Below are 26,855 nucleotides of genomic sequence, written 5' to 3'. Positions count from 1 at the left end.
TAATTGGGGCTGTTTCTACCACCAATCGGGCTCCCTGTGTTTCTGCCCGGGCTACCTCGCCAGTGCTCCTCCGCGCCAGAGCAGGTCTGCAGGCTCCTCGGGTCCACCCGCTGCCCGCCCCCGGCTGCTCGCCGCGGCGACTCTCAGGTAGGCCCCGAGCCGTCCGTTGCAGCGCCTCGCAGCCCGCGGAGGCCGGAGTCCCCTGAGGGGTGCGCCTGGCTGCAAGGCCGCGGCGCGAGCCGCCTGTTGGCCGAGCTTGGGCAGAGGCTCTGCGAAGCTCGGCCGGGCCGGAGGGGTCCTCGGGGGTCGCCTAGGGCCTGGTCTCGTCGTTGCCCTTGTAGGGAAACTGAGGCCCCGGGGAGGGTCTCCCGGGGTTAATGACAGCGTTGTCGCCTTTTCCTTCCATCAGGCACACGTCGCCTCTTAGCAGAAGCTCTCCTGACCGGTCCTCTGCACATAGGCCTCCCTCGCAGGTTGCTTCGTCGCCCTTGCCGCTGTCGGAAGCAGGTCTGTTCCTTGGTCTTCCCTGCCGCGCGTTTCCCCCAGCGTGTGCGTTTGCACTCCCCGGGGAAGGACCCAGGCAGCTGCGTGCGCTCCTGGAGCTCGGGACGGACCAAAAACCAGAAAACGCAAATCGCTACCGGGCGCCGCCACTAAAACAAGGGGGTGTGGCAGAAAGTTGGAAATGTTAAATTAGGGAAGCCGCCGAGGGGATGATTTTTAAAAAGAACAGGGCTGACAGCTTCATGGAAGTCCAACTTACAGAACGTGAATTTCTCAGCTAAAGAGTACATTTTGACGAAATTGGGAACATTTCCATCACCTCAAAACGGTCTGAGGAAGCAGCTTTTGGACTAGAACATGAAGATTCAAAGGGAGGCAACTGGGGGCTGGGGAGAGGGTGAGCCATTCGTTGGGGTCTGAAGAACCACTGGTAGGATGCACCCTGTGTTCAGGGCAGAAGCAGCCAGCAGATCTGTGGCTGGGGTTCAGCAGGGAAGAGATTGACACGTTGGGTACCTGCCCTCTCAACTTCTTGGGTTCCCATTGCCCAGCACAGCATGTGGCTCGTACTAGGTGATAAGTGGTTGAGTGACTATTACCTAGAGTCCTGTAAGTCCATCCCTGATGGCAACCTGACTGTTGGGGGGTGGGGTGGGGTCAGAAACAACATTTGTTAACAGCCTGTTGTGTTTCAAGTATGATGTGCTTGACCTTAACTTATTACTCTGAAATAGATATCAGTGTCTTTATGTACAGTTGAAAAAGTCAGGACTAAAGAACTTGCCCAAAACCACAAAACTGTTCCCAGACCCTGGTTACAGAAGCCCTGTGATTCCTTCGCTTGTTTGATCCTGCAGCTAACTGATGCTTCAAGTGCATCTCTACATCTTGGAGCAGAGATGCAGTTGGTAAACACCATGTCCTTTCACAAGGTTGCCTTCGGAAATGTCGATATGCCCATAGCTGTTGCTCTGACCTATTATGTTTTCACTTTATTTTTTCATTAAGCCAGGGAACTCAGATGCCTTCCCCAAGTTCCTTGCAGTTTCTCCATTCTCTGTTATCCTGTTTAAGGATATTGCCCTCATTAATCAGTATGTCACTCAGCCGTTAGGCTTCTTTTGGAGAGATGACTGATGTGGTAGACTTCTGAATGTAAAGATTTGCTAACCAATTGAAAACATAGTATCAAAGTATGTGAAATCTTTAGGAAATTATGCATAGACTTTCTCCTTAGAAAGGAAGAAAAAGAAGGAAAAACTGCTTATTGTACTTAGTATGTGCTAGGCACTACACTTTCTGCAAATTCTGATTTGATCCATCTTGCAGACCTGGAGAATATACAATATTTTTTCTCTGTTTGCAGTGAGAAAAATGAGGCCTGGTGAGATTAAGGTTCCAGCTTAATCTGAGTGGCAGAGGTTCTATTCAGACTCTGGTGGGCCTGCTAGTTATGCCCTGGAAAAAACTCAGTGGAGATTCTTCTAGGTATATGTCTGTGACCTAATGCCAAACCTTTTGGAATTCAAGTGGACCAAAGTAGATTACTTTTTAAAAACCACTAAATATAGTTGTTGAGTCCCTTCTAGGACTGGTTGTTTTTCTAGGTGACTTCATGCAGATGTTGACCTGACCAGAGCACAGCACTGGGAAGAAAGTGAACTCCCCCCAGATGGGGAACTGAAACGTGGGGATCTTCTGTCCTTTCTGTTGTGTATCTCTGGTGTGGAGCTTAGTGTCTCTGACTATTTAAATGAGCAGATTTATATCCTAGCTGGTAACTGAAAACTGTCCTGGTGTACCATGTCAGTATTGGTTCATTAGTGGTGACAAATGTGTCATACTCTATCAGATACCAAGAATAGGGGAAACTGGATGTGAGGCATATGGAAATTTTCCTGTCTTTTTGGTTTTCTCTAAATCTTAAACTGTTCTCAAATAGAAGGGTTTTTTTGTTGGGGGGGGGGGTTACTGGGGATTGAACTAAGAGGCACTGAGCCACATATTTTATTTAGGGACAGGGTTTCACTCAGTTGTGTAAGACCTTGCCTTTTGCTGAGGCTGCCTTTAAATTTGCAGTCTTTCTGCCTCAGCATCCCGAGCCATTGGGATTATAGGTGTGTGCCCCTGTGCCCCTCATAAAGCTTAGTCCACTTATTGCATTTTTAGATCTCTTCTGAAGAGAGGAGCCTGGCATGAATCCACTATTTTCTTTCTGTGACTTAAGATCTTTATATATTGCCTCTTAGTGGATTTTATTGCTTAAGAAAGGACCTATCCTTAACATGTTGCATTTTATTGTTTAGACACAAAATGAGTCTGTTCGGAACAACCTCAGGTTTTGGAACTGGCGGGACCAGCATGTTTGGCAGCACAACCACAGACAATCACAACCCTATGAAGGTACTGCATGAGGCCTCACAGGGTTTCCTACATCTGTGACCTCAGGAGAAACAAATGGCTGGGGATACTCCTTTGGAATGAAAGCTCTGGAATTTTGTCTAGCCCAGTTTTCCTGAACCTTGGAGCCCAGAAATACCTGAATCCTGGCCTAGTGTCCGGTTCCTCTTGACTTGTCAGGTCTTTATAATCACCCAGGTGCCTGTGAGAAGTACAGATTCTCAGGGCCAAGCTGAGGACTGTTGGATCAGCATTTCTGTGGGGTGGGAGGTAGGTAATAGATGTGAAGGATCACTTGGAGCAAGAGTGAACTGGGGGCCACCATGTAGAAAAGGTTTGGGGTCTTTCATTTAGTGTGCTGTTTATAGTCCCAGAGGGCTTAGTACTTTCCTTGGCTTATTTGATCAAAGTAAGGGAAGGTCTAAGTTCTTGAGACAAGGAAAGTCCACCATGGCAAGTTCAGTGAGAAAGAAAGCAGTTTTGACATTGTGATGATGTGTACATTTTAATATTGACTTTCCCTCCCCAGGATATTGAAGTAACATCTTCTCCTGATGATAGCATCGGCTGTCTGTCTTTTAGCCCACCAACCTTACCGGGGAACTTTCTTATTGCAGGATCGTGGGCTAATGATGTGAGTGCTTCTTAAGTGCATCTTCTCTAATCCTATCTTGGTATGGATAAAATTGGCTTTTCCTTAACTCCAATCTGTACCAAGTGAGTGGATCAGAACTAAGACTTATATACATGGTCTTTTTCAAGAAACTGGCATAGAAACTGTGAAGCCTTCTGAATGGAGATATCATTATGCATTGCTCAAAATTTCCTACTCTAGTCCAGTATGTTAAAGCATATTCCCAAGCCAAGAGTACCATTCACTGAGAAGAATGTTACCCACGTTGATGCACACAGTTTCTTTCTTGGTGTCCTGAAAGTGCTTCAGGTCTGTGTTCAACTTTAGATGATAGCACCAATCCTGCAGAGACATAATTATCCATTGTGTACAGAAAGAAAGATTAATTATAATGTCCAAAAAAGAATGATAAAAGTTAGTAGAAAAGTAAGCACAGGATATGAAGAGGGTCTTCACAAAAGGAGTAAACTGAAACCATTTAGCCACATTTATATCACTAAGAGACAGATTTACATGATAAATTCTTTTTTTCTACCCAACAAAACATTTTAAAGACTAATAGTACTGGCAAGGGTAAGCTTCAGCCTTTCTTGTACTGCTAGTAGTATGCAAATTGGTACATTCTGGGTAGTAATTGGCAGTATTTCTCAGAGATCCTTAAGTCCCATTGATTGTCCTAGGACTTGAGAAGGAAATCTGATAAGGAATTAGTCCTTACATAGAGAAGCTCTGTGTGCTTATTGTGTCCATGTTATGAGTCAGAATGCTGAGGCTTAGGAAGCAGAACAACTGGCCTGTTTTCCACGAGTGGTCAGCCAGGGTGCACAGGGAGCTCAGGGCTGTGTCACTGCTGCCTGACAGTACCTCATTAAAGATTGACTTTGTGCCAGTGAAGATGTGAAAGGTTTTGCCTTCAGCAGTGGTGACAATTATGTGCTCAACGGATGGAATACCACTTTCAAGGTTTCTGGAAGAGCAAACTGGCTTACAGCGTGGAGATGGGGCAGGTGGGGGATGAGGGAAGGACTAGGGAGGAGAGAAGTCAAGGTTGGGCAAGTTTATATGTAGTTTTTGTAAAGAGTGGTGTGCTTTTTGATTGGTTGTTTTTTTTGTGGTGCTTAGAGATTGAACCCAAGACCTCATACATGCTAGGCAAGCACTCTATCCCTGAGCTACATCCCAATTGTGAACTAGGAGTCATATTTATGACATCTCCAAGTAAATTGCATTACTTTTATAAACAGAAAAGTGAGGTAAAAGTTAAAGCATTCAGAGTAGAAAGGTAAATTTCTACTTAAGTTTTGATTTTCAAAATAGTTATGATTGATAGTCTATTCTTATTTATACATTATGTATTTAGTTTTGTAAAACTGGGTATTGGACCACAGCCTCTGTACCACTCAGCTATATCCCACCCCTTTTTATTTTGAGACAAGGTCTCACTAAGTTGCCTAGGGTTGACCTTGAGCTTTCTTTTCTTCTGCCTCACCCTCCCAAGTAGCTGGGATTACAAGAGTGGGCCTCTACTTCTTCTTTAAAAGATATCTCATATATGTGATGAGGAAATTACTTGCAGTTTTAGATGTAAGCAATAGGATTTGTATATTTTAATAGCTTAGAAGTAGGAAAATAGCTCCTTCTATATGCATTTTGATGGCTTTGTTCTTAAAAGTTACATGATTAGACTAATAGAGGAGTTTGTATAAATTATAGGGGGCTGCAGATATAGCTCAGTAGGTTGAATGCTTGCCTTGCATGCACAAGGCCCTGGGTTCAATTCCCAGCACCTCCCCCCCCCCAAAAAAAAAAAGAAAGAAAGACACTATGAACTATTAACCAATCTCTTTGCAAATTAGAACAAATTAATTAATTAAAAAATCGTACCCCATCATTCCTGGATAACAGTGCTTCTACTGCTTTAATTGGTCTTGTTCTTACAGGTTCGCTGCTGGGAAGTTCAGGACAGTGGGCAGACCATTCCAAAAGCCCAGCAGATGCACACTGGACCCGTGTTAGACGTCTGCTGGAGTGATGTATGTTCCAATCCATCTCCCATATTCTCTTCTACATAGAGTGCTGTGTGACACACAATAGTTTATAACACAAACACAAGTCAAGTGTCCCGCATCTGATATGCTTGATGGCACTGAACAGTGAATAGTAATTCATTGCCACTCTTAATGTTAGCTTCAGTTAGATACTCTCTCTGGAAGCTTTGCTTGCATTAAAGCCATTTATTTTGTTGATATGTTTGTTTTGTTTGGGAGGGGGTATAAGGGATTGAACTCGGGGGCACTTAACCACTGAACCACATCCCCAGCCCTGTTTTGCATTTTATTTAAAGACAGGGTCTCACTGAGTTGTTTAGGGCCTCACCATTTCTGAGGCTGGCTTTGAACTCATGATCCTCCTGCCTCAGCCTCTAGAGCCACTGTGATTACAGTGTGTGCCACCGCGCCTGGCTGTTTTGTTGAAATGTTACCTGGAGCAAGAAATTATATCATTTCTTGAAACCTTTCCTGTATCTAAATACACCATAAGCTTATGGGGTTTTTTTATTTTAATATATTTTTTTAGTTGTAAGCGGACAAAATACCTTTATCTTTATGTGGTGCTGAGGATCGAGCCCAGTGCCTCACACGTGCCAGGCGAGCACTGTACCCCTGAGCCATAACCCCAGCCCTAAGTGTATGTTTTAAAATCAGAAATTTTATTATTCCAGAAATACCTAGAGGGGAAAAAAGAATACTTTCTGTTATTAGATATTTGAATTGTATCAGTTTTAAACTTCTTTCTCCTCCTAAGATCCTGAATATAAGCACTTGCACACATTTATTCTGAGCTTTTCTTTTTTCTTATTTTTCATATTTTTTTTCTTATTTTTCTTTTTTCCCTCTTTTCATATTTGAGGAGAGCGTAGTGATGAAGGGACCATTGGCAAGGCAACAGATGGGAGGCAAGGCACCTGTGCTGTTCCCTGGGAGGGACAGCTGAGCTCTGGAGGAGCTGCTGCTGTGGAGGGCTGGCCACCTCGGCAGCAGGTTGGCACTTGCCCGTTCTCCTGCCCCTGCTGCCTGGTTCCTGAACCCAGCAGAAGCAAGAGGCACGTGTACATGACGCTAAGGAAGCCAGGCCTCCAGGCCCTTTCCAGGCTTTGTTCCTGTCTTTTCTGACCAGATTTATTAGGTTATTTTCAGACATTTACTTATTAGGTATATAGTAAAACTGAACCTTTGAGGTCTAGCATTGTTTTGAGGAACAAAGACCACGTTCAGTTGAGGAACAATCCCTTAGCCCCAGATGCCCTCCTGCCCTTCTGTGGTCAGATCCTTCCCAGCTCTCAGCTCCTGAAAACCACTGATCTATTTTCTGTCCCCATATGTTTTGCTTTCTAAGAATGTCATATACATGGGATTGTACAGACTGGAAACTAAGTCTAGCCTCTCCCTCAGTCTGCTGCTTCGGAGGTCATCCAGGTGGGGGCATCACTTCCTCCTCTTCATTGCTGAGCTGGGATCCGTGTGTGAGGTGTTCCTGTCTAGTCATCAGATTGCTCTGCATCTAAGGTTTATGGTGTCACCACTGTAAATTCATTCATGGAATGAGGGACAGGCTTCACCTCTTTTTCAGATGGAGAAGTGGTGGCTTCAAAGGGGAGAAATTTTTGCCAAGGAAGAGTGGAAAGTCTGTGGGCTTTGACACCAGAAGTGAAATAGCCTAGGCCAGGGGTTAGCAGACTTTGGCCGTGAGCCTGATCAGGCCTTGCCTGCTCCTGTGAGTGCACTTTAATTGAGCCCAGCCTCATGCATTCACCACAGATGCACGTAGCTCTTTTAAGCAGTGCTAGGGTAGGCCTGCTCCATGGCTTCTGTTTCTTAGTTTATCATTAGTCAGTGACTGCTGATGTTTTGAGCTAGTTTGCACTTTATACCAGCGATTCTTATAAATTAGTGTAGTTTTATCACACATACTTTGGAGTGCCATTAGACATAGAGCTGAACAAGCTAACTGTGTGTGTGTGTGTGTGTGTGTGTGTGTGTGTGTGTGTGTACATGCTCTGGGTGGGGGCAGGCGGAGTAAGTGTGGCATATGTTTACAGTTGGTGAATCTTGGTGAAATGTTTACATTTATTTATTTTTCTGGCATTGGGGACCACTGAGCTGTATCCCTTCCCCTTGTTTTTGTTTTTGTTTTTAATTTTGAGACAGGGTCTCACTAAGTTGCCAGGCTGGCCTCAAACTTGTGGTCCTCCTACCTCAGCTTTGTAAGTTGCTGGGGTTCCAGGCGTGCACCCCTATGCTGGAACACTTTGTATTATTATTGTAATTTTTCTGAAGGCTTAAATTTCTCAAATAGAAAAGATTTTAAAAGTAGACCAAAGTTGCCTTTGAGGGATGAGATTTAGTTTTCATTATATAACTTTTAAGTGTTATTTGGTGGATTTTTAAAATATTCTATTTATATATTATTTCTTAGGTCAATAAAATATAAAGTTAGAGCTGAAAGTGTGTTTTGTTTATGATACTGTGGCTTGCAGTATGGTGGCCCCCAAATAATTGGAAAAATAAAAATTGGAAAACAAATGTTCAACCTACTATCTGAATTTACATAGATTTAATTTTTCTCCATTTTATTTTAGGATGGGAGCAAAGTATTTACAGCATCATGTGATAAAACTGCCAAAATGTGGGACCTCAATAGTAACCAGGCAATACAGATTGCACAGGTAACATAAGCCCTTTGCAAATCAGCAGGATAGGACTGCTGCCCAGGGTTGTGATGATTGTAATAATTCCCTGCTATAGAAAAGAACAACGAGAGTGTACAAAGTCAATCAGATTTAAGTGTACTAGAAAGTTCTTAGCATAAAAATAATGTTTTTTGGCCATTTTTTCTTGTTCGTAGTATTTTCCTAGAGCCTTTTGCATGTGTCTTCCCTGTATGTGTGGGTGGTGCCATCAGGAGTTAGTGGCATTAAAACCTATAAAGACAAGGGCTAGAAGTGTTCCTCAGCATGGCCATGTGGCCTCCCCACACCTGTGTGTGACTTGTCTTTCACCAGCTGCGTTGGCTCGCTTGTTCTTCAGGTGTTTACTGAGTGGCCATGTGCCAGGCACTGTCTTCAGGGTCTGGAAATACTGCCTCAAGTAAGCGGGACACCTCCACATGCCCACAGAGCTTTTGTAGCATGTCTAGCTTTTGTAGCAGGCAGGTTCTCCCATGAAGAATGCCAGGAAAGGGCAGCAGTAGTCATGAAGGCAGGCAACCTGCAGCTTCAGGGCCTGCCTAGGGGCATTCACAGAGCCTCTTGGCAATCGCGATGTTTTCAGGACAGCATCGTGTACTGAAGTCCCAGTGCCACATGCTGGGGCCTCTCCATCTCTCCTTGGTACATGTGTAAAACTGGCGTGGTTCTCACTAGCCATTTCTGCATATCTCCCCAAGGAGGGCCATGCTGTCACTCTTAGTTATCAGTGAGTCAAATTGAAGTTTGTAAAATGGAAGGTGGGTATATGCTCTTGTGTCAGATGGACTACTTTTGGTCCTGGGGAAACACTGAAATATTCTTTGATAATTAGTTCCTTTTCTGCGAATCTCTAGAAGTGTTGAGCACATTGTTATGTTACATTGATCTGCTTGTTTTTTGTCTTGTTGAAAGCATGATGCACCTGTTAAGACCATACATTGGATCAAAGCTCCAAACTATAGCTGCGTGATGACCGGGAGCTGGGATAAGACTCTGAAGGTGCAGTATGCAAGAGGGAGGGTATGGCCCCGGTATGGCAGACCTAATTCTTCCCTGGGTAGATTTCAGCTTGAACACTCACACAGTGCTCCTTTTGGCTTTTAGTTTTGGGATACCCGGTCATCAACTCCCATGATGGTCTTGCAGCTCCCTGAGAGGTGTTACTGTGCCGATGTGGTAAGGAATTTTATTTTCTTTAAAATAGCAAAATAGCACTGGGCACAGTGGCTCACACCTGTAATCTCAGCAGCTCAGGAGGCTGAGACAGGTGGATCTTGAGTTCAAAGCCAGCCTCAGGAATAGCGAGGCGCTAAGCAACTCATTGAGACCCTGTCTCTAAAGAAAATACAAAATGAGGTTGGGGATATGGCTCAGTGGTCGAGTGCCTCTGAGTTCAAACCCTGGTACCTCACCACCACCAAAAAAAAAAAAAAGCATTTTTTTCCTTCTGGCATCCTGCAATTAGTAGGTAATTGAAAAATTCTCCTTTATTAATAGATACAGGGAGGGATATAGTTCAAATTACCCTAGTCACCTAAATTGGTTTAGGGGTTGCATTTGTTCAGAACTCCTAAATACTGATGGTCACTTTTTAAACATATGCAGCTAGGTATGTGCCATCCTACTGTGAATTTGTTGTGAAATGGTAGCAAAACTTGTGGTTATTTTGTGATGTGATTCCAGTTTTCACAGTCCTGTCTCTGAGATGGAAACCGAGGTGCTTTTTCATCTGTTAGTCAAGAGCCAAAGTTTTATACCAAGTGTCCCAGAAATTCCACTTTTTAGGAATTTATCATGAGAAAAATGATGGGTACAAATGGTCTTCCCTTGACATAATGTAGTGAAACATCAAAAGTGACCGGTGGACCTACATGGTGGGCATAGTTAACCACACCCCCTGAGCTGTGGCATGTTTGAGGGAACACGAGGCAGCCACTGTGATGTTCTCGGATAAATGTGAGTTCCTCACCGATGCTCATAAAGCACAGCTTGAGTGGAGGACACGGGTTTCACAGCACAGTGTAGACACACAAGGCTCAGAAGACTGGAGTTGAGTGTGCCGTGGTGTTAGCTGTGAGCTTTTGAAGGCCTGGTGTAGGTGATTTTCATTTCTTCTCAGTTCCTCAGAATATTTCCTAAATGTTCACATATTTTACGGTTTTAAAAACGAGGCTTAAATATATATGAATGTTCTGCCTACAGATAGTTTCTCTAGGTTTTTGTGAAACATTGATGCCATTGAATAGTTAAACTTTTAAGAAGTTGAAGTTTTTGTGACTAGAAAAGCCCGCTCCTTCCTGTTCAGTGTCTGTTTCCCTCCATTCCCTAGATCTACCCAATGGCCGTGGTGGCGACTGCAGAGAGGGGCCTGATCGTGTATCAGTTAGAGAACCAGCCCTCTGAATTCAGGAGGATAGAATCTCCACTGAAGCACCAGGTAAGCGGAAGCCCGTGAGGAAGCACGTGTTGAGCACTGCTGTGTGCAGGATGGTGCTGCATAGAGGAAAACTGTATCTACTTTAAAAGCCTGGAAGTTACCTAGGGAGTAAGTTTAAGGAAACAGATGTTTGGTGAGTAAAAGCCACCCATCCGTTGGTGAGCCCCTCACCTGTCTTCTGTGGGTGGCCAAGTGCTGCTGAATAAACCACACACCTGCTGGGTTGGCTCCCGGGCAGTTCATCACTTCCAGCCTCAGCTCTGCCTTCATCGTGCGTGCGTGGTTGCAAGGGCCCCTCCAGCTTTTGTACTCACCAAAGACTGTGTCTCCTTAAATCCCTAGAAGTAACTGCCAGCCTTTCCAAAGTAGGGGCAGCCACACTGTATGCAGCGGCTTCATCTTCCCACTGGCCACAGGACTACTGGGCCTGCTTTGCTCTCCTTAGGCTCCCTTTAGCCTTTGTCTCAGTGATTGAATTCTCCTGTTCAGAGAATAAAGGAGGGTCCTTGTCTTCCTCCTGCTGGATTTGCGAGTCTGTGAACCTTCATTCTTCCCTGCCTCCCCTGTCAGGTGGGGTTCTTAGGCCAGTTCTATGGTAGCACCCCTTGCCCTGCAGCTTAGCAGGAAAGATGATCTATTTTCACTGTCCGGTAGCTTCTGGCTCTTAGTTCTTCACCAAAGGGTGCCCAAGCCTGTGCGTCCCTCCACACAGATCTCCCTGACCCCTGTCCTACAGCTCACCTGCACACTTGTTTCCTTTCGTGGTCAGGTGTGTAGCATGGCCTGTGTTTGCCCCTTCCAAACTTAACTGATGACTTAACTGAAACTCTGGTGTGACCCCTGCTTAGGTCTGCTCATGAGCCACTGGGCCTTGGCTCTGTGCTGCCAGCCTCTTCCTTGTTGGCTCTTTGCTGAATGTTGAGATCCCCCCTCTTCTGCCTGTGCGACCGCCTTCCAAGCCAGACTCATCTCCCATTCGTCACTGTCCACAGTCATGCTTGCAGGCTAGAGATGTGGGTCCCCAGCAGACCCTGCTACTATGCTCCCGACAACGACACCCACACTCCGGTAGCTCCCTTGTTTCTCCCAGAGGTCCCCATCCAGCAGCACCCTCTCCAAACCCAGGACCCCTTTCTGCATTGCTTTTCAAATATTTTCCTCTCTGGGATTCTCCTTAGCTGTGGCCCTCAGTGCCATGGTGCGTGTGTATACATGTAAACACTGGCAGGTCTGGACCTGCCCCTTCCACCACTCCTTCCTGTTCTTCCTGATGCACTTGTTCCACATCTCATTAGGTGGGACTTCATTTGCTTGGTTGTCTGAGATGGAACTAGAAGTCATTCTTGATTCACCCTCCTTCCTTTTCTCCTCTCCTATCTCATTTATCACCAGGCTCCCTTACTTCCACCTGGGAACTATGTAGAATCTGTTCTTTTCTCTCCCTTCTACCACCATATTTGATCCAAGTCTTCTTAGCACTTAGATCAAAACTTTATGACATTGGCTTGGCAGTAATTTCTTGGGTGTGTTACACCAAAAATATAGGGAACAAAAGCAAAAAAAAAAAAATGAACATCTACAAATCAGAAAGCTTCTGTGCAGCAAAAGAAGCAATCGTGTAAGAAGGCACCTACCAGTGGGAGAAGACGTCTGCCGGTTACGTATCTGTCCAGGGTAACGTTCCAGAATGTGTGAGGAACTCATGCAACTCGAAGCAAAAAAAAAAAAAAAAAAAATTGCCCCGGTTTGGACTGAGTCTTAAGTGGACATTGCTCCAGAAAAGACATGCACGTGGTCAGCGAGTATGGGAAAGGTGACCACTATGGCTTCTCACTGGGAAATGCAAGTAAGAGCACTGTGAGGCATCCCCTCACACCTTTGGGACCACAGTTACCAAAATGTGAAAAGATGAGTCAGCAAGGACCTGGAGACGTGGAGCCCCGTGCACTCCTGCAAGGCTGCAGGGTGGAGAAACCACGGTGGAGTCAGCACTGCAGAACCTGGTGGTCTGGCCCCTGAGTGCTCACCTACAACCCTGAGGCCAGGATTCAAGCTGTAATGTTCACTGCCATAGTCACCAGCCAAGTGAGTGGCTGCAGGAAACGCGGTGTGCATGCTGTGAGTACTCTTCAGCCACCGGAGAAGGAGGGCGAACTGCCGTGGTGACAGCATGATGAGCCTGGAGGATGTGCTGTCTTCACACATTGTTCCTTTACGTAAGATCCTCCAGCATCTCCCTGGCTTCCTGAGATGCAGCACAGTGGCCTCTGTGGTCACCTGCTGCGTAGTAGCACACCCCAGCTTCTGCCTTCTAACGCTCGTAGCAGTGCATACACATCAGGGTTCCCCCTCCCCTCAGCCTCTGGGAACTACATCTCTCCTGGCAGCTTCTGTGGGATCTGCTTGATGAAAAACCATAATTATTAACATATTAATTGTTCACATTAATGCGTTTCACTGTGATGTTTCCATACATGCACATGCTATGCTTTGATCATGCCCACCTGCCTTATTAAAGGATATGATGCTTGTCTTCCTACGTCTGGCTCATTTCATTTACCATGCTGTCCTCGAGTCCTTCTGTCGTGATTTTGTTCTTCATGGTTGACTACTTTTCACATGCTATGTTTTCTTCATTCCTTGGGTGATAGGCACTGCGGCCGATTCTTGTCTCGGCCACTAGTAGTAGTGCTGCAGGAAATGTGGCAGCTCTGGGATGGTTCTGCATGTGGACGTCATTTCTCTTGGATAGATCGCAGCAGCGGTATAGCTGGAGCACGTGATAGTTACAGTCTTTGTTTTTAAGCGGCCTCCGTCTGCCTTCCATAGTGGCTGTGTTAGTTTATGTTCCCTGCAGCAGTGCATGGGGTGCCTTTACCTCACACCCGGACCAGCATTTCTCATTTTTTGATAATAGCCTAAAATGGTCAAGTTCATTGAGATAAAGAATAGAATGCTGTGTCACTGTGTAGCATGTTCAGTTTATATATCAAATGCTGTCCTGTCTGCTGTCTCCACCCTGTTGTCCCCTGAGGTGGACCTGGCCAGCACTGCTGCCCAGCTGGAGAAGAGGAGCCACACAAACACAGGTCATAGCAGTACATACACGGCTGTGGGGCACTGGCCTAGCTGGTGATGGCTGCTGATCCAAGGGAGCACCTGCCAGCCCAGCAGGGCCAGTGCCTGCATCGGCCAGCATCCCCAGTGTGCTCCACTGGGGAGAATATGGCTTCCCAGGGTGGCAGAGGGAGAAGGGACAGTTGCAGTTAGTTGTACAGTTGGGTCACAGAATCGCGTGGCAGTTTAGAAGTTAGAAAGCAGTGCTAACGGTGCAGGAATGCCTTCATCATGGCAGAGTGAGGTTTCTGGTGATTGTCTTACATTTACATAGTGGTAATGTACTTTTTTTTTTTCCCCAAACTTTAGCATCGTTGTGTGGCTATTTTTAAAGACAAACAGAACAAGCCGACTGGCTTTGCCCTGGGGAGCATCGAGGGGAGAGTTGCTATTCATTACATCAACCCCCCAAATCCGTAAGTGGAATTCAGTCAACTGGAAATTTCACTCAAGATTTATTTTTTAAAGGGAAGACTTACATGTGCCTTTGTTTTTCAGTGCCAAAGATAACTTCACCTTTAAATGTCATCGATCCAATGGAACCAATACTTCAGCTCCACAGGACATCTATGCGGTATGTCTCTAGAAACTTAACTTTGACATGTAGAATCCAGACCTGTAGTGGGCTCACCAGTGATTACAGGGTCAGAAAGGACACATCCCAAGAGCACTGAGGAGCCTCTTATGTGTTCTCTGGGGGTAAATGGCTTCTGCATTGGTTTCAGTTTTCTGTTTTTATGAACGTATAGTCTGATTTGTTCTTAGTCTGTTTTGAAATGCAGGCTTGAGACATTTGGGGAAGTGTCTCATACCTTCTTCATGAGAGGGTGCTGGTCAACAGTTTTCACACACACAGCCAATAACAAATTGCTCTTCACTGATAAAGAAGAAAGGCACTTTCCTGAGATGCGCCCTGTGGTGCTCCTAGTGGATGCACACGTCAGTTCTGTGCCCTGGAGCCGGGCAGGGTTTAGCTCTGTGCTAGCAGTTGGTTCAGGAGACTTTGGGAGTGAGGGACGTCTTCTGCCTTCTTATTCCTGCAGGAAGCAGGTGCTGGCACGGACCTGCTTCTCCCTGCGCCTGCCTCTGCTCTCACTGTGTGTCGTCTTCTGCAGGTAAATGGAATCGCATTCCATCCTGTTCATGGCACCCTGGCAACCGTGGGATCCGATGGGAGGTTCAGCTTCTGGGACAAAGACGCCAGAACAAAGCTGAAGACTTCCGAGCAGTTAGATCAGCCAATATCCGCCTGCTGCTTCAACCACAACGGGAACATATTTGCTTACGCTTCCAGCTATGATTGGTCCAAGGTGAGGGTGCCCGCCTGCTCCCCGTGCTGTAAGGCAACAGAGGCAGGCTTTGACCAAGGCCTGCACTTGAGCTGTGACTTTGTTCTCCAGAGTTGCTGTTGTCCCCTTGGGAAGATCCTGTCACCTCCCTGTCAGGGGAACTCGTAGGCCTGCCTTTAAGGCAGTGTGGGTGCAGTGGAGGCTTTAGTCAGACCCACCCAGAGGTGCTCCGCCAGTGTAGGCCGTCGCCAGCTGCCCTCTCCTTAAGCATAGAGGCCTGGGCATGCAGGAGGCTGGTGTCTGGGAGCTGGGGTGGTTCCTGTGGTTTCTGGAAGGGTCATAGGCCAGGGCATGGAGCTGTCACCTGGACGGCCCTGGTGGTTTGCTCCTTGGCAAGAGAAGTCAGGAGCTGTTAGGGTTCCACCTGCCTTTCCAGGCATCAAGTTTGGTGGTGAATCGCAGGCCAGGGCTGCGTCCCACAGGGGAAGGAGCGGTGGCATGCTGGCCTCCCTGCCTGCTCCTGTCGGCTTTGGAGAGCGCAGCCCCGCAGCTCATGGTTCTGTCTCCCTTACCTCTCGCCTCGCCTCTCCCCTCTCGCCTCTCACCTCTCTGCTGCAGAGCAGCTTTTGAGCCCTTTGCCACCTGACCCTTGCTCCTGGCAGGGAGGTCACCAGCCTCCATCTCCCTTACCCATCTCCAGCTCCCTCCACCCTCGCCACTTGCCTCCACGTTCCCCATTCTGTTCCTTTCTATCCCTTCCTGGACTCCTTCCTTGTCCACCAGAAGCTGCTTTCTATGTCGGGCACAGTGGTGCACATGCTCCTCCCTCGGCCTCTCTGCTGCGCTCTTTGCTGCTGTGTCCCTCTTCCTACCGCTGATTGGGCCTGTTTTGCCAGCCTTCTTCCCGCCTCGGCCAGGTTCTTGAGGTGCTCCTGCATGCCCGAGGCCCCAGCCCTGGCCTTGTGCACCTGAGGCTCCTTGGTTCCCACATGGCTGCTAACCTCTCTCCCCACAGCACTGATCTCAGCCCGGCCAGCTGCACCCACTGGTGCTCCTGAGGTCACCTTAGTTTTGCCTCCTCAGAAGAGCTGGGCAGTGACAGGTTCTGTCTCTTCACATGGCTAGCCTGTGTGTGTCCCCTCTTTGGGCTTTTTTTTTTTTTTTAAAGTAACCTTATTGGTGTGATTGAAGTGGAGCACGCAGCATTTGTTTAAAGTGCACAGTTTGATCAGTTTCGACGTCTGTAAATGCCTCTGAAACCACCTGTCAAGATAATGAGTATGCCATCTTCCCCCAAGGTCTCCACCTGTGTGCTGACTCCTCCCCCCTGCACACAGAGCTCTGGATCTGCTTTCTGTCACTGTAGACCCACATGCACATTCTAGGATTTCTTGTAATAAGAGTCACACACCACGCACTCTTTTCTCCCGGCTTCTTTTACCCAGCTTCAAGGTTTTGAAATGCACTGTGCTGTTGGCACATGTCACATCACTAATTCTTTCATTTCCCATGCCAAGTAATGTTCCATGTTGTGGACACACCGCCATCCCTCTAACCACAGCTTCAGCTTTGCAAGAATGTGGACTGGCTGCTCCACCTGGCTGAAGTTGGGGTCTGAAGACCCCTAGCCCTGGCCATGGGCTCTGCTCTGAGTCTCCCGTGCCTAGCCCAGCAGCTGCATCACAGCTGCTCCTTAAGCCACACTCAGGGCTCTGCACGCCGTACAAACATTTAAAAAAGTAGTAAAGTGAGAAGGCTTATCTGCTTTGAGTGCTCCTTAAAAACTGTGATGCAATTCGTCCAGGCAGTTAATGTCAGCTCACAGTGGGTTGCATAGGTCACAGTCAAGTTATAAAAACACCACCTCAGGAGTTTTCTGTAGTTCTTAGCTCAAGCACTATTAATATTAGCTTGCTGCTTGACTGTAGCCATTCAGAAAGCTTCATTTTATGTTATGGTGAACATCCAGAACTTTCTAAGCATACCTGTTGGGATGTCATTGCAGCACAAGTGGCAGAGATTGTGAGTTGTGACCACCTGTCTCTCCCAGGCCTGTGCTCACGTGCTTTCTTCATAGTCGCCTGCCTTGCCCTCCCGCTTGGCTCTATCTAAAGGTTGGATCTGCTGTCCCTGACCTCTTGACAGTCTGGCAGCTGCCATTCCTTCCTGTGGGGTGATGTTCAAAGTGCTCGTCTCGCATTCCAAGCCCCAGGCAGTGTGTCTCCCCCACCCCAACAGGCACACAACCCTGGGACCCCTGCTTTTCTCAGCTGCCCAGGGCCAGCTGCACCCTCCCTTAGGTCAGAGCTATCTTGACTCGAGGGTACAGTGGTATTGCCCGTAGTTATGTGGGACGCTGCGGAAGGACCTGAACCAGGCCCTTAGCCTTCTCTCTGAGGACTAAAGCTTTTAACACGTGACTTCTCCTTCTCTCTACCTTGGTTTGTTCTGTTCCAGGGAGGTTTTGCTTCTAGCACTTAGCACAGGAACCAGCATATAAAAAGGGTCACAGAAGTTGACTGCTTTCTTTTAGTAAGAAGAACCTTGTGTTTTTTTCCTCTTTAGGGACACGAGTTTTATAATCCCCAAAAGAAAAATTACATTTTCCTGCGTAATGCAGCTGAAGAGCTAAAGCCCAGGAATAAGAAGTAGCAACCTGAGACTTCTGGTTGTCCAGAGTTGTTTTCTCTCTGCTCTGAGGGCCCCAGCTATGGGCACCTCGGCCATGGACGTGGATTCCAACCCCTGGAGGAAACAGGTCACTGCTGAGCAGGCAGCCCGGCTGTCCACGGCAACTTGCCGCCTCTGTTCCACTACTTGCTGCAGAGTTTTCTTATAACTCTAAGGGGAACAAAATTATTATAGAAGTTAGAGTCTTGTGGGCAGTGCCAGGTATTTTACTGTGCTTCCTTCAGCAGCATATGTGTTAGAGAATTTGGGGAAACCAAGTATCAACTCTGTATTGTATTTTGTAATAAAATATTTTGAAGGTTGCCGCTAGCTCTTTCTGTCCTTCTCCCCTGTCCTGCCTGCCCTGAGTCCTCAGCAGTGATTATCCTGCTCAGCATCAACACTGGGCTGTGAGTTATTTTCACCCATCTTGGGAAATGCAGAAATCTCGCACCTTAGAGAATGAATCCCGAGCTGTGATCACCCCTGCCCTGTGGCATGTCCTAGTCCCTCCATGTGTTGGCAAGCAGAGTGGAATGGTTTTCCTTTTGCTTCCCTTTAGCATTCCCAGTGCTCCCCGGCTCTACTGGGTAGTTTCCTGGCCATTCTGAAGTGGGAACTGTCCTCTTCCTAAGAGACAGGACTTTGGGGGGCTGCCTTGTAAGGCCCAGATGGGTGGCATTTGTGTGGTCTTCAGGTTAAAACCAGGTCCCCTCCGTGGGAATTGCTCTGAACTTATCCCCCAGTGGTGGTTATGTTGAGGGTTACTCTTTCACTCTGGAAATGCCCTGACTGGTAAGTATCCAAAATGAAACTCGGTGTTTGTTGTTTAAGGCTGTTGTACCCTATGGTTCCAAGCACTGCGAATGCAATGTTGCTTTGGGGTTGCTGACTGTGGAGATCTGACATCAGTACTGTTCCAAGATGGATTTACCTGTTCAGAAGCAGCAGTAGAAATAAAGTTTGCTGCCAAAAGAGTTTGCCTGTAATCCATGCTTTAAATTCTTTGTAGATCATGAATAAATTAGACCTGTTAACTCTTGGCCCCTGTTTTTCAGCCTGCAAATTTTATTTTTTAGTGAGTAAAAAAGTAGGCACACAGGGCATGGTGGCCATGCCTATAATCCCAACAGCTCAGGAGGCTGAGGCAGGAGGGTCACAAGTTCAAAGCCAGCCTCAGCAACTTACCGAGACTCTAAGCAACCCAGCAAGAACCTGGCTCTAAATAAAATATTAAAAAGGGCTGGGAATGTGTCTCAGTGGTTAAGGCCCCTGGGTTCATTCCCAGGTATCAAAAGAAACCTGTTATTCTCAAGTTAACTATTCAGAGCTAATTCTTCCCTGTGTGAATCAGCCCTGTGGTTTTATGGCCCTATATATATGTGAAGATGGAGCAGGAAGCAGAGATTGTGTGGAGAGAACCAAGCTTGATCATCTCCATGGCCAGCTTTACTTGGGACTTGTCAGCTTTAACTTGGTGCATCATTCTTTTTAAGTTTCATCATTCTTTAAGGAGCCAGTGACTGGCTGTGGTTGAAAATGACAAGTCCAAGTCATGAATCTGTTAAGTGGTCATTTTCCAGGATTGGGCCGTGCACATCATCAAAAGGGGGATAGTTTTTCTAATTGGCAGGTTTGAAACATTTGCTTAAACCCAGGATTGGACTTGGGCTGCCAGAAACCCAGAGTGAAGGAGCTGGGTGCCCACAGGTGGGAATCCTAGTTTAGACACCAGGGCTCATGTCTCTGCCACCCAGAATCTGGAACATAAAGTGTGACGAGCCAGTGTTTGTTGAAATCATGAAGCTTCTTAAAGTATTTGCTTACACATTTCCTAAAATGCACCTGGACTCTTCGAGGAGCTTTCTCGTCCCTGTAGGCACCTGTACTGAACGTTGCTTGAGTAGCTGCCGGGTAAGTATGATACTTATGGAAGGGGCCAGGTGCCCTTGGCTGCTGTGGTAAAGGTCAGGAGTTGTTCCACCACTGAACCTTCACCCATGACCCCGTTGAGAACAGCTGCACCTATGGAGCCCCGAGCCTCGTGCAAAAGACGAGTTCTTTCATTTCATGTTTTCAAACATTTTTATTAAAAAAATTCACAGCATAGAAGAAGGGGGAGAGATGTGACAGAGACACCCTGGGCTTGTGTAATGTGGACTCACCTCTCCCATTCTTGCTGCCAAGCTTTCCTCTCACCCCTGGTTTGCAGCACCACTGCCTTGGCAGCTGGTCAGCACGGGCTGGTCCCCAGAGCTGCAGGCGAGACGGTGCTGGGCGAGGTAGTGTTGCAGGTCTGGAGGCGTAGGTGGGGGACAGTGGCAGGGGCATGTGGCCTTGTGAAGCCTGCCTGAAAGCCCACCCATCGTGCCCTGTGGGCACATGCACCTGAAAGTCTGGGAGCCAGGGGCCAGCTGACCCCTGCCTCCCAGCCCCACGCTTCATGCCAGAGGAGCCTCTGGGGGAGCAGAGCACACACCTGCCCATGTGGAGTGTGGAGAGTTAATGATAGCTTTCCCAGGCGTGCACGTTCAGCCACCTCCTCCCTGTTTTTCACTTACTTTTCTTAAATTCACCCTAAAAAACAAAGTGTTGAAAATTTTAGTCCCCAAGGAAACAAAGTGTGAAGAAGTGACTACTAGGTCAGGAGGCTCTGCCCTGGCAAGTGGGTCAGTGCTGGTGTCCCAGGAGAATGGCTCCTAATAGGAGGAGTGTGTTCCCTGCCTGCAGCGTGCAATCGGGCCCTTGCCTGACAAAGCAGCAAGGTGCTAGCACCTTGAAATTCTCTTCCTCACCTCCAAACTCTGAGAAGTTTCCTTATAAATTGCCCAATTGGTGGTATTCTTTTACCAACACAAATAAACTAAGACAATTAACTTTTTTAAAATGTAAAATAAATGTCAAGTTTATAGAAAAAAAAACATGGAAAACTAGGATCTTTGTGTAAAGTCAGGCATAAACACAAGAACTGATGCAATGAAAATAAACAACAAAGATGAGACCTGGGACAAGAGAAAATGTGCCAGCTGACAGCATCCTGGGGTCACCTCACTGGAGAGGTCTGTCAGCCAACGTCATTCAACATCATTCTGTCTCAGCTACTTGATGGAGCCCATCTCCAGTTCTGGGAGTGATTCAGGAAACTTTTTTTCCTTGTTTAACCAAAATCTTGAGTCTCCTTTGAAGGAGGGGTTCTGTCAGGAGTGAGCTGACATGTGCCCCAAACACGGGGCCATCAGGCAGCCTTTTCCAGGTGGAATCAGTCCACTGTGAGTTCCAAAGTGAATATAGTTGTGGCACCTGGAGTTTAACTAAAAAATAGAGCCACAACAGAGCCCAGACCCTGCCGAGGAGCACCACTGGAGGCAGCTTTGTGGCCGCCTGTGGTGCCTCTGTTGCTTTTGTGTCATGGATCTTGACACCCGTGGGTGGGATTTTCCTCCGCCTATTGTTTGGGTGGTTTAGGATGCACTCTTGAGGTCCCGTGGCCTCAGTCGCACCTGCAAATGGTAGCGGAACTGTTTCTTTGCATTCCTCCCAAAGAGGGGGCGACCAGGGGGGTGGCTGACATTGATGATGTGGTATTCGGCACTTGCATATGCTCCTGGAGTGGACGTCTGGCAGCAAATCCCTCCCCTCACCACTGTGCCACCTGGAGTGTGTGATTGGAACCTCTGAGCCTCAGTGGCCTCAGCTGTAAGACAGTCAAAAAAGTTTGCTGTCTGTAGTCAGCGTTGAGGCCCAGAGGGGGGCTCCATGGCTGGCCCATGTCTGCTGTTGCCAACATAACTGCCAGATGGGGTGGCGCCTAGCTTGGTTGTCCTTAAGAATTCCCCTAGTGGAAGGTGGTTTGGGTCAAGCCAGCAGATGGCGCCAGTGAGCCTGGTGCCAGGACTGGAGCAGGTGCTGGTGTGCAGTCCCAGGACACTGGCAGTGAGAGTCATCTGTGCCTGGCCAGTTTGCTGTTGTCACCAAGCTACAAGATATTTGAAAAATGCCATTGAAAGATTGTTTTTCTTGTTGAGAGCATATTCTTAATACTTTGTAGAATGTTTGGTGGCTTCCTTGGAAAATTGAAAGAGACAATTTGTCAGAAGTCGGATTCCTGATTTCTCTATTTCATACGTAATGTCCCCCTCGGGGACACTGGAGCCTGGAGCCCACCGGGGCTCTGGACACTTGCTTCCCTGAGCACTGTTCGTGACCTGGTTTGGGAGGAACCGTAGGAAATGCAGATCTCTGTTCCAAGCCATCGTGGTCATTCAGGGCAAACAGGGTCATTTAAGAGGAGATTTAACTTTGAAGGCACCGGAGTTGGTTGGCCTAATGCACAGCAGACTCAGATCTTAGTACAAAAACTTGGCGTAAAAGTCTCCATTTTTATACCAGTTGGTTACATGTTGAAATGTTGATGTTCTGTATAATAAAATGAGAATTTCCCCTGCTTAATGTGTTTTGTGTCACTATAACAATCCCTGAGACTGGGCACTTTACCAAAACAAGAGGATCATTTGGCTCACGGTTCTAGTGGCTGAGGTCCACACAGCACCACAAGGAGCCCAGCTGCGACACACGATGATGGTGGCATCGGATGGCGGGAGCTCAAGGCAGGTGAAGAGGGGCTCATGGACAGAGAAGAAGCGTGGGAGCCCTGAAAGCAGGACTTGCTTGGCAGCATGAGGTGCAGCCCCGGGAGCGACCCTCCTGAAGGGCACTCATCCCTTCCCAGGCCAGTGGCCTCTGCTCTCCCGCCTCCCAAGGACCCAGCACCTCAGCCTCCCATGCTGAGGCCATGCCCCAGCACTGGCCTTGGGGGATGGAGCACAGCTGGACCACAGCAGTGCGCTTCCACCCTAGCCCTGGGAGAGCTCCGTGGCCCACGCACTGGCCTCTGGCCTGGGGAGGTCTCACCACTCATCCCCCAACTGTTAGCACACGCTGCACGATCTTGTAAAAGCAAATTTTTGCAGAGAACTATTCACATTTTACTTCTGAAACTGTTTGGCAGAGTCAGTGAATTTGCTCCTGTGTCGACTTCCTAACCGTCGCTGACTACAGGGAACTCTTGGTGAAGCCACTGTGCTGGATGTCAGGACTCCAGAAGGCTTGTGCGCTCCGTTGTCACGGCTGCAGGGCCGTTGGACTCGGGGTTGAGGTCAAGTCTGTGTGTACCCTAACATCCTCACTCTGACTCCGGCTCCAGGGCACAGGGACAGCCGTGTTGGCACAAGCTTCCGTTTGTTTCCTGTGAGGCGCTGGCTCGACACCCAGAGAGTGACTGTTTCACCCTGGGAACTTCTGCCAGCTGTGGTCAGCTGTTTCTAGGTTTCACGTACCACATGGAGATGGGAGAAGGCAGGGACCTTGTGGCTGCAGCTCCTGTGACATGAGGTCACTACAGGCAGACACAGAAAGTCAACCATAGCTGTGCGTGGTACGTGTGAATATTTTGACACCATGTCCCCGCCCCCACCCCACCCTACCCCACCTCACCTGGTACCGAGGATTGAACTGGGGGGCACTCGGCCACTGAGCCATATCTCAAGCCCTATTTTGTATTTAGAGACAGGGTCTCACTGAGATGCTTAGCGTGCCTCACTTTTGCTGAGGCTGGCTTTGAACTCACGATCCTCCTGCCTCAGCCTCCCGAGCTGCTGGGATTATAGGCGTATGCCACAACACCTGGCTGATAACCATATTATTAAGGGATGATTGGCCTACAAAGAGCTATACATGTTTGAAGTACACCATTGGATGAGTTGGGAGGTGAACATGTACCCATGAAGCTGTCACCACGGTCTGTGAATGTCGTCCCAGGACACGAGGAACATTCTTTAAGATGAGGGCTGTTCTCAAAGCCAGAAACCCTGGGGGCACGCTGGCTCAGCAGCAGACCTGCTTCTGAAGGGTTGGCAGCCTGTACTTGCTCTACCCTTGTCCCTCCTGGGGTGGGACAGGGAGGCAGCCCGGCAAGGAGGTAGAAAGCAGTCACCAGCGGCATCCACAGGACATTGTACCATGCTCACTCCGTATCTTCATTTCCTGCCCTGGCAGAACCACAGCCGAGTGCCCCTGAGTTCAATCCCCAGTACTGAAAAAAACACACGGGGTCAAAATATTTAACACCCACGGGCTGTGGTTGACTGTCCAGGAGTCCCATCACTACCGTGCAGCCTGAGGGCCCATTGGACAGCGCTGTGGTCCTCACTCAAACTTACCTAGCTAATGGGGGCCAGCAGGGACTGACCCCAGCTCTCCAGACCAGCTTCCCCGCTGTGGCCACCTTCACCGAGGAGACTGAACTCTGGGTAGAACCGGCCCCCTCCTGGCCTTGGGCACCTCCACTGTAGGGAGCTTCCCATCATCTCTCTCTCTCCAGGATCTTTCTGGCTCCAGGGCTGACCTTGAAGACAGGTGCAGAGAGAATCCCTGAAGTGTGGTGCCTCCTGCAGAGTCTGGGCCTCCGGTCCCTCAGGTCTTGGGACTTCATGTAAACTGGTCCCTGGGCTTCTTCTGTAGGGCCACTCTGAAGAGGGCAGAGGGTTCTGTCTAACCACTGACACTTGCCAACAAGCCACATTGTATCGGCGATGCATTGGGTTGTGGCCCCTGCCTCAAATCCACAGGTCAAAGTCCTAACCTAGAGCAACCCGGATTTTTGTTATATTTTGGATTACAGCCTTCAAATAGGTAACTAAGATAAACAGGGTCACTAGCAAGGCCCTCATCCAACAGGTCCGGTGTCCTTCTACGAAGAGGAAATGTAGAGGCTGAGGAGGAGCCACCTGAAGACGCCAGGAGAAGGTGGCCACCCACATGCCCGGGAGAGGCTGGAGGAGTGGCCTTGCCACCCCCTGGGCTAGGCCTCCCGCTTCCAGAATTGAAAAGAAGCAAACTGCTGTATTGCCAGGGGTCCGCGGTGCTTGTCACAGCAGCTCAGCTGAGGCCCGGTCTCCCGGGGCCTTTACCCTGCAGCCGTGCGCCACGGTGTCTCCACCTGAGCAGACCTCATCCCTGCGTCTCTGCAGGGCCAATCGCAGCAGGCCCTCATCACCCTGGAGGACAAGCTCTGCCGCCTCCGCCTCGGCTCTCACCGAGGACTCAGCATTAGCTGTGGCCAGACTGAAGCAATGACTAGCACCTGCTGGACGGGCTCCCCCTGCCCACCACCTGCGACCTGTAAAGGCTAAAAACTCAAGTGTGTAACCTCCAGGAGAGACCCCTGCTCCTCTCCCTGTGTACAGCCCAGCGGGGGCTGGTCATCTTAGGGTGACCACTCACTTGACTTCCTGGCAACTGGTCTCAGCTGGAGAGATCCTGGCTCTTTGTAGCACTTGGTTTTCTTAGCAAGAAATGTCTCCTCACAGAAACCAAAGTGTCCAGGTGCACGGCCAGGGGAAGCAGCATTGGGCGGGGCCTCCAGAGTCTCTGCCCAACACAGCCCTGTCCCCTGCAGGCATATCTGTTCCCACTGCCCATCCTTCTTGGGAAAGATCCTGGGACATGGGATTGACTCTGTGGACAAGGGACCGATGAGTTATTTCCCTATCCGAAGGGAGGGCAGCTTTTCCCACTCTCTTTGCCCCTGGGCCTAAGGAGCAGAGCTGTAGTTCTGGGGGCCAGAGGTCCCACCCGAGTCCCACGGGGTTAAATGCAAGGTGCCAGCAGGACATTCCTTCAGAGACCTCAGGAGAGTCCGCGTCCCACTTCCTGCGTCTCTGAGGATGCTGCCTGCTGAGCATGAGTCCACCCTGCTTAAGCCTCTTGCCTCTTGGTCATGTCTCTCCTTCCTCCTGGAACTACAGTGGGCCTCCTGGGTAATCCAGGGCACCATCTCCAGATCTTCAACGTCAGCACGCCTCTGCAGGCCCTGTCGCCACAGGTGAAACATTCACAGTCCAGAGGTGAGGACCTCTTTGGAGGCCAGGATTCAGCCTCCCACTTGGGTTGGTGTCTTTCTTTGCGGTCGGGGCTGATTAGATGCCCGAAGTATTTGACAGCAGGGGTGTGGCCTTGAGGGTACCCTAGAGGGGAGACAGGCCTTTTGCCCCACCAGCAAGTGTGACCCGCTGTGGATTTGGGCCTCAGTGCTCGACAGGGTGTGTGGGTGCCACGGACACTCCACTCAGAGCCATGATCAGGGAGGTGCTCTCCTGGCAAGTCCTCGGCCTTTCTGGTGTCCACTCTGGGGACACGTCTTGGCCAGCAGAGTGGTTGAAGGATGACCTCGTCCCATCTGGAATTGTTTATCTGGGTCCTGCTATTTCCCTGGGGCTCTTGGCTCCACCATCCAGGGCCACAGGGTGGGGCAGGTGGCTGCCAAGAGCCTGGTGCCTGGGTGAGCTTCCCGAAGTGTCCCTAGGGCAGCATCTCCTGCTGGAAGCAGAGCAGGCAGAGCCACAAGTGCTAGGTGCCCGAGAGGGAAACCCATCCCTAGACACCAGCAACACAGCGACCCAGGCGGCCTTCACTGTGCAGCGTTCTCTTGTGGTCACTTGGTGGTGGTCGGGGGGTGGAACCCCTGGAAAGCTGGGGCCTCTGGGGAGTGGCAGGAAAGTGGGCAGAGGGAGGCGAGCTGGAGGGAGGCGGCTGCTGCAGACCCTCCCTGACAGAGGGGTTCACTGAATGGCCAGAGGAACTGACCTCAGCAGGTCCAGTTCTATGAAACAGTGGGTCTCTCTGCTCCTTTGGTCTGCTGGGAAATAGGAAATGTCAGCCTGTGTGACCCCATAGTGCCAGGGAGTGAAAACACCCAAAGCTGCAGGACAAGTGAGAAAGAAAGGGGGGTGCAGCACAGCCTCATCCAGAGAGGTCCCTCGCAGGACCAAAGGGACCTGGCAGATGGCATCTGTGTTCTGGGCCTGAAGAATGGGAGACCAGAGTGTCCTGGGTTACCCGGTGGCCAGTGGAATCCCCAGGCCCTTGGTGGTGGAAGACGGAGGCAGAAGGAGGCACTGGAGTGGCACAGCTCCGGGAAGCTCCGCTGGCTGTGGCTGGCTGCAGGGTGGAGGGCACAGCCCGGGCTGCGAGGGCATCCGGATGCTGGAGAGGCCGGGA

General features: G+C 49.0%; 1 protein-coding gene across 1 annotated transcript; it reads left to right on the top strand.

The window, feature by feature from the left end:
• The first annotated feature begins 4 nt into the window (after positions 1–4).
• Positions 5–18,121, top strand: Rae1 (ribonucleic acid export 1). The gene is made up of 13 exons (XM_005327076.5): positions 5–147; positions 410–507; positions 2,811–2,907; positions 3,434–3,538; positions 5,479–5,571; positions 8,178–8,264; positions 9,198–9,284; positions 9,390–9,461; positions 10,615–10,722; positions 14,149–14,255; positions 14,338–14,413; positions 14,955–15,149; positions 17,694–18,121. The coding sequence occupies exons 3-13, from the start codon at positions 2,818–2,820 to the stop codon at positions 17,778–17,780; spliced, it is 1,107 nt and encodes a 368-aa protein (XP_005327133.1). The 5' UTR covers positions 5–147; positions 410–507; positions 2,811–2,817; the 3' UTR covers positions 17,781–18,121.
• The last annotated feature ends 8,734 nt before the right edge of the window (positions 18,122–26,855 follow it).

Source organism: Ictidomys tridecemlineatus, chromosome 5 (assembly GCF_052094955.1).
Source record: "Ictidomys tridecemlineatus isolate mIctTri1 chromosome 5, mIctTri1.hap1, whole genome shotgun sequence".
Classification (NCBI taxonomy): Eukaryota; Metazoa; Chordata; class Mammalia; order Rodentia; family Sciuridae; genus Ictidomys; species Ictidomys tridecemlineatus.
Note: the sequence above shows the minus strand (reverse complement) of the source record. Positions and strands in the feature narration are given on the sequence as shown.

Bases quoted from the DNA above. Each gene is read 5' to 3' on its own strand.
- Rae1 (XM_005327076.5), top strand. From the start codon at position 2,818: ATGAGTCTGTTCGGAACAACCTCAGGTTTTGGAACTGGCGGGACCAGC. The intron at 8,265-9,197 runs GTAACATAAGCC...TCTTGTTGAAAG, and splicing joins AGGCAATACAGATTGCACAG to CATGATGCACCTGTTAAGAC. The intron at 9,285-9,389 runs GTGCAGTATGCA...TTTGGCTTTTAG, and splicing joins GCTGGGATAAGACTCTGAAG to TTTTGGGATACCCGGTCATC.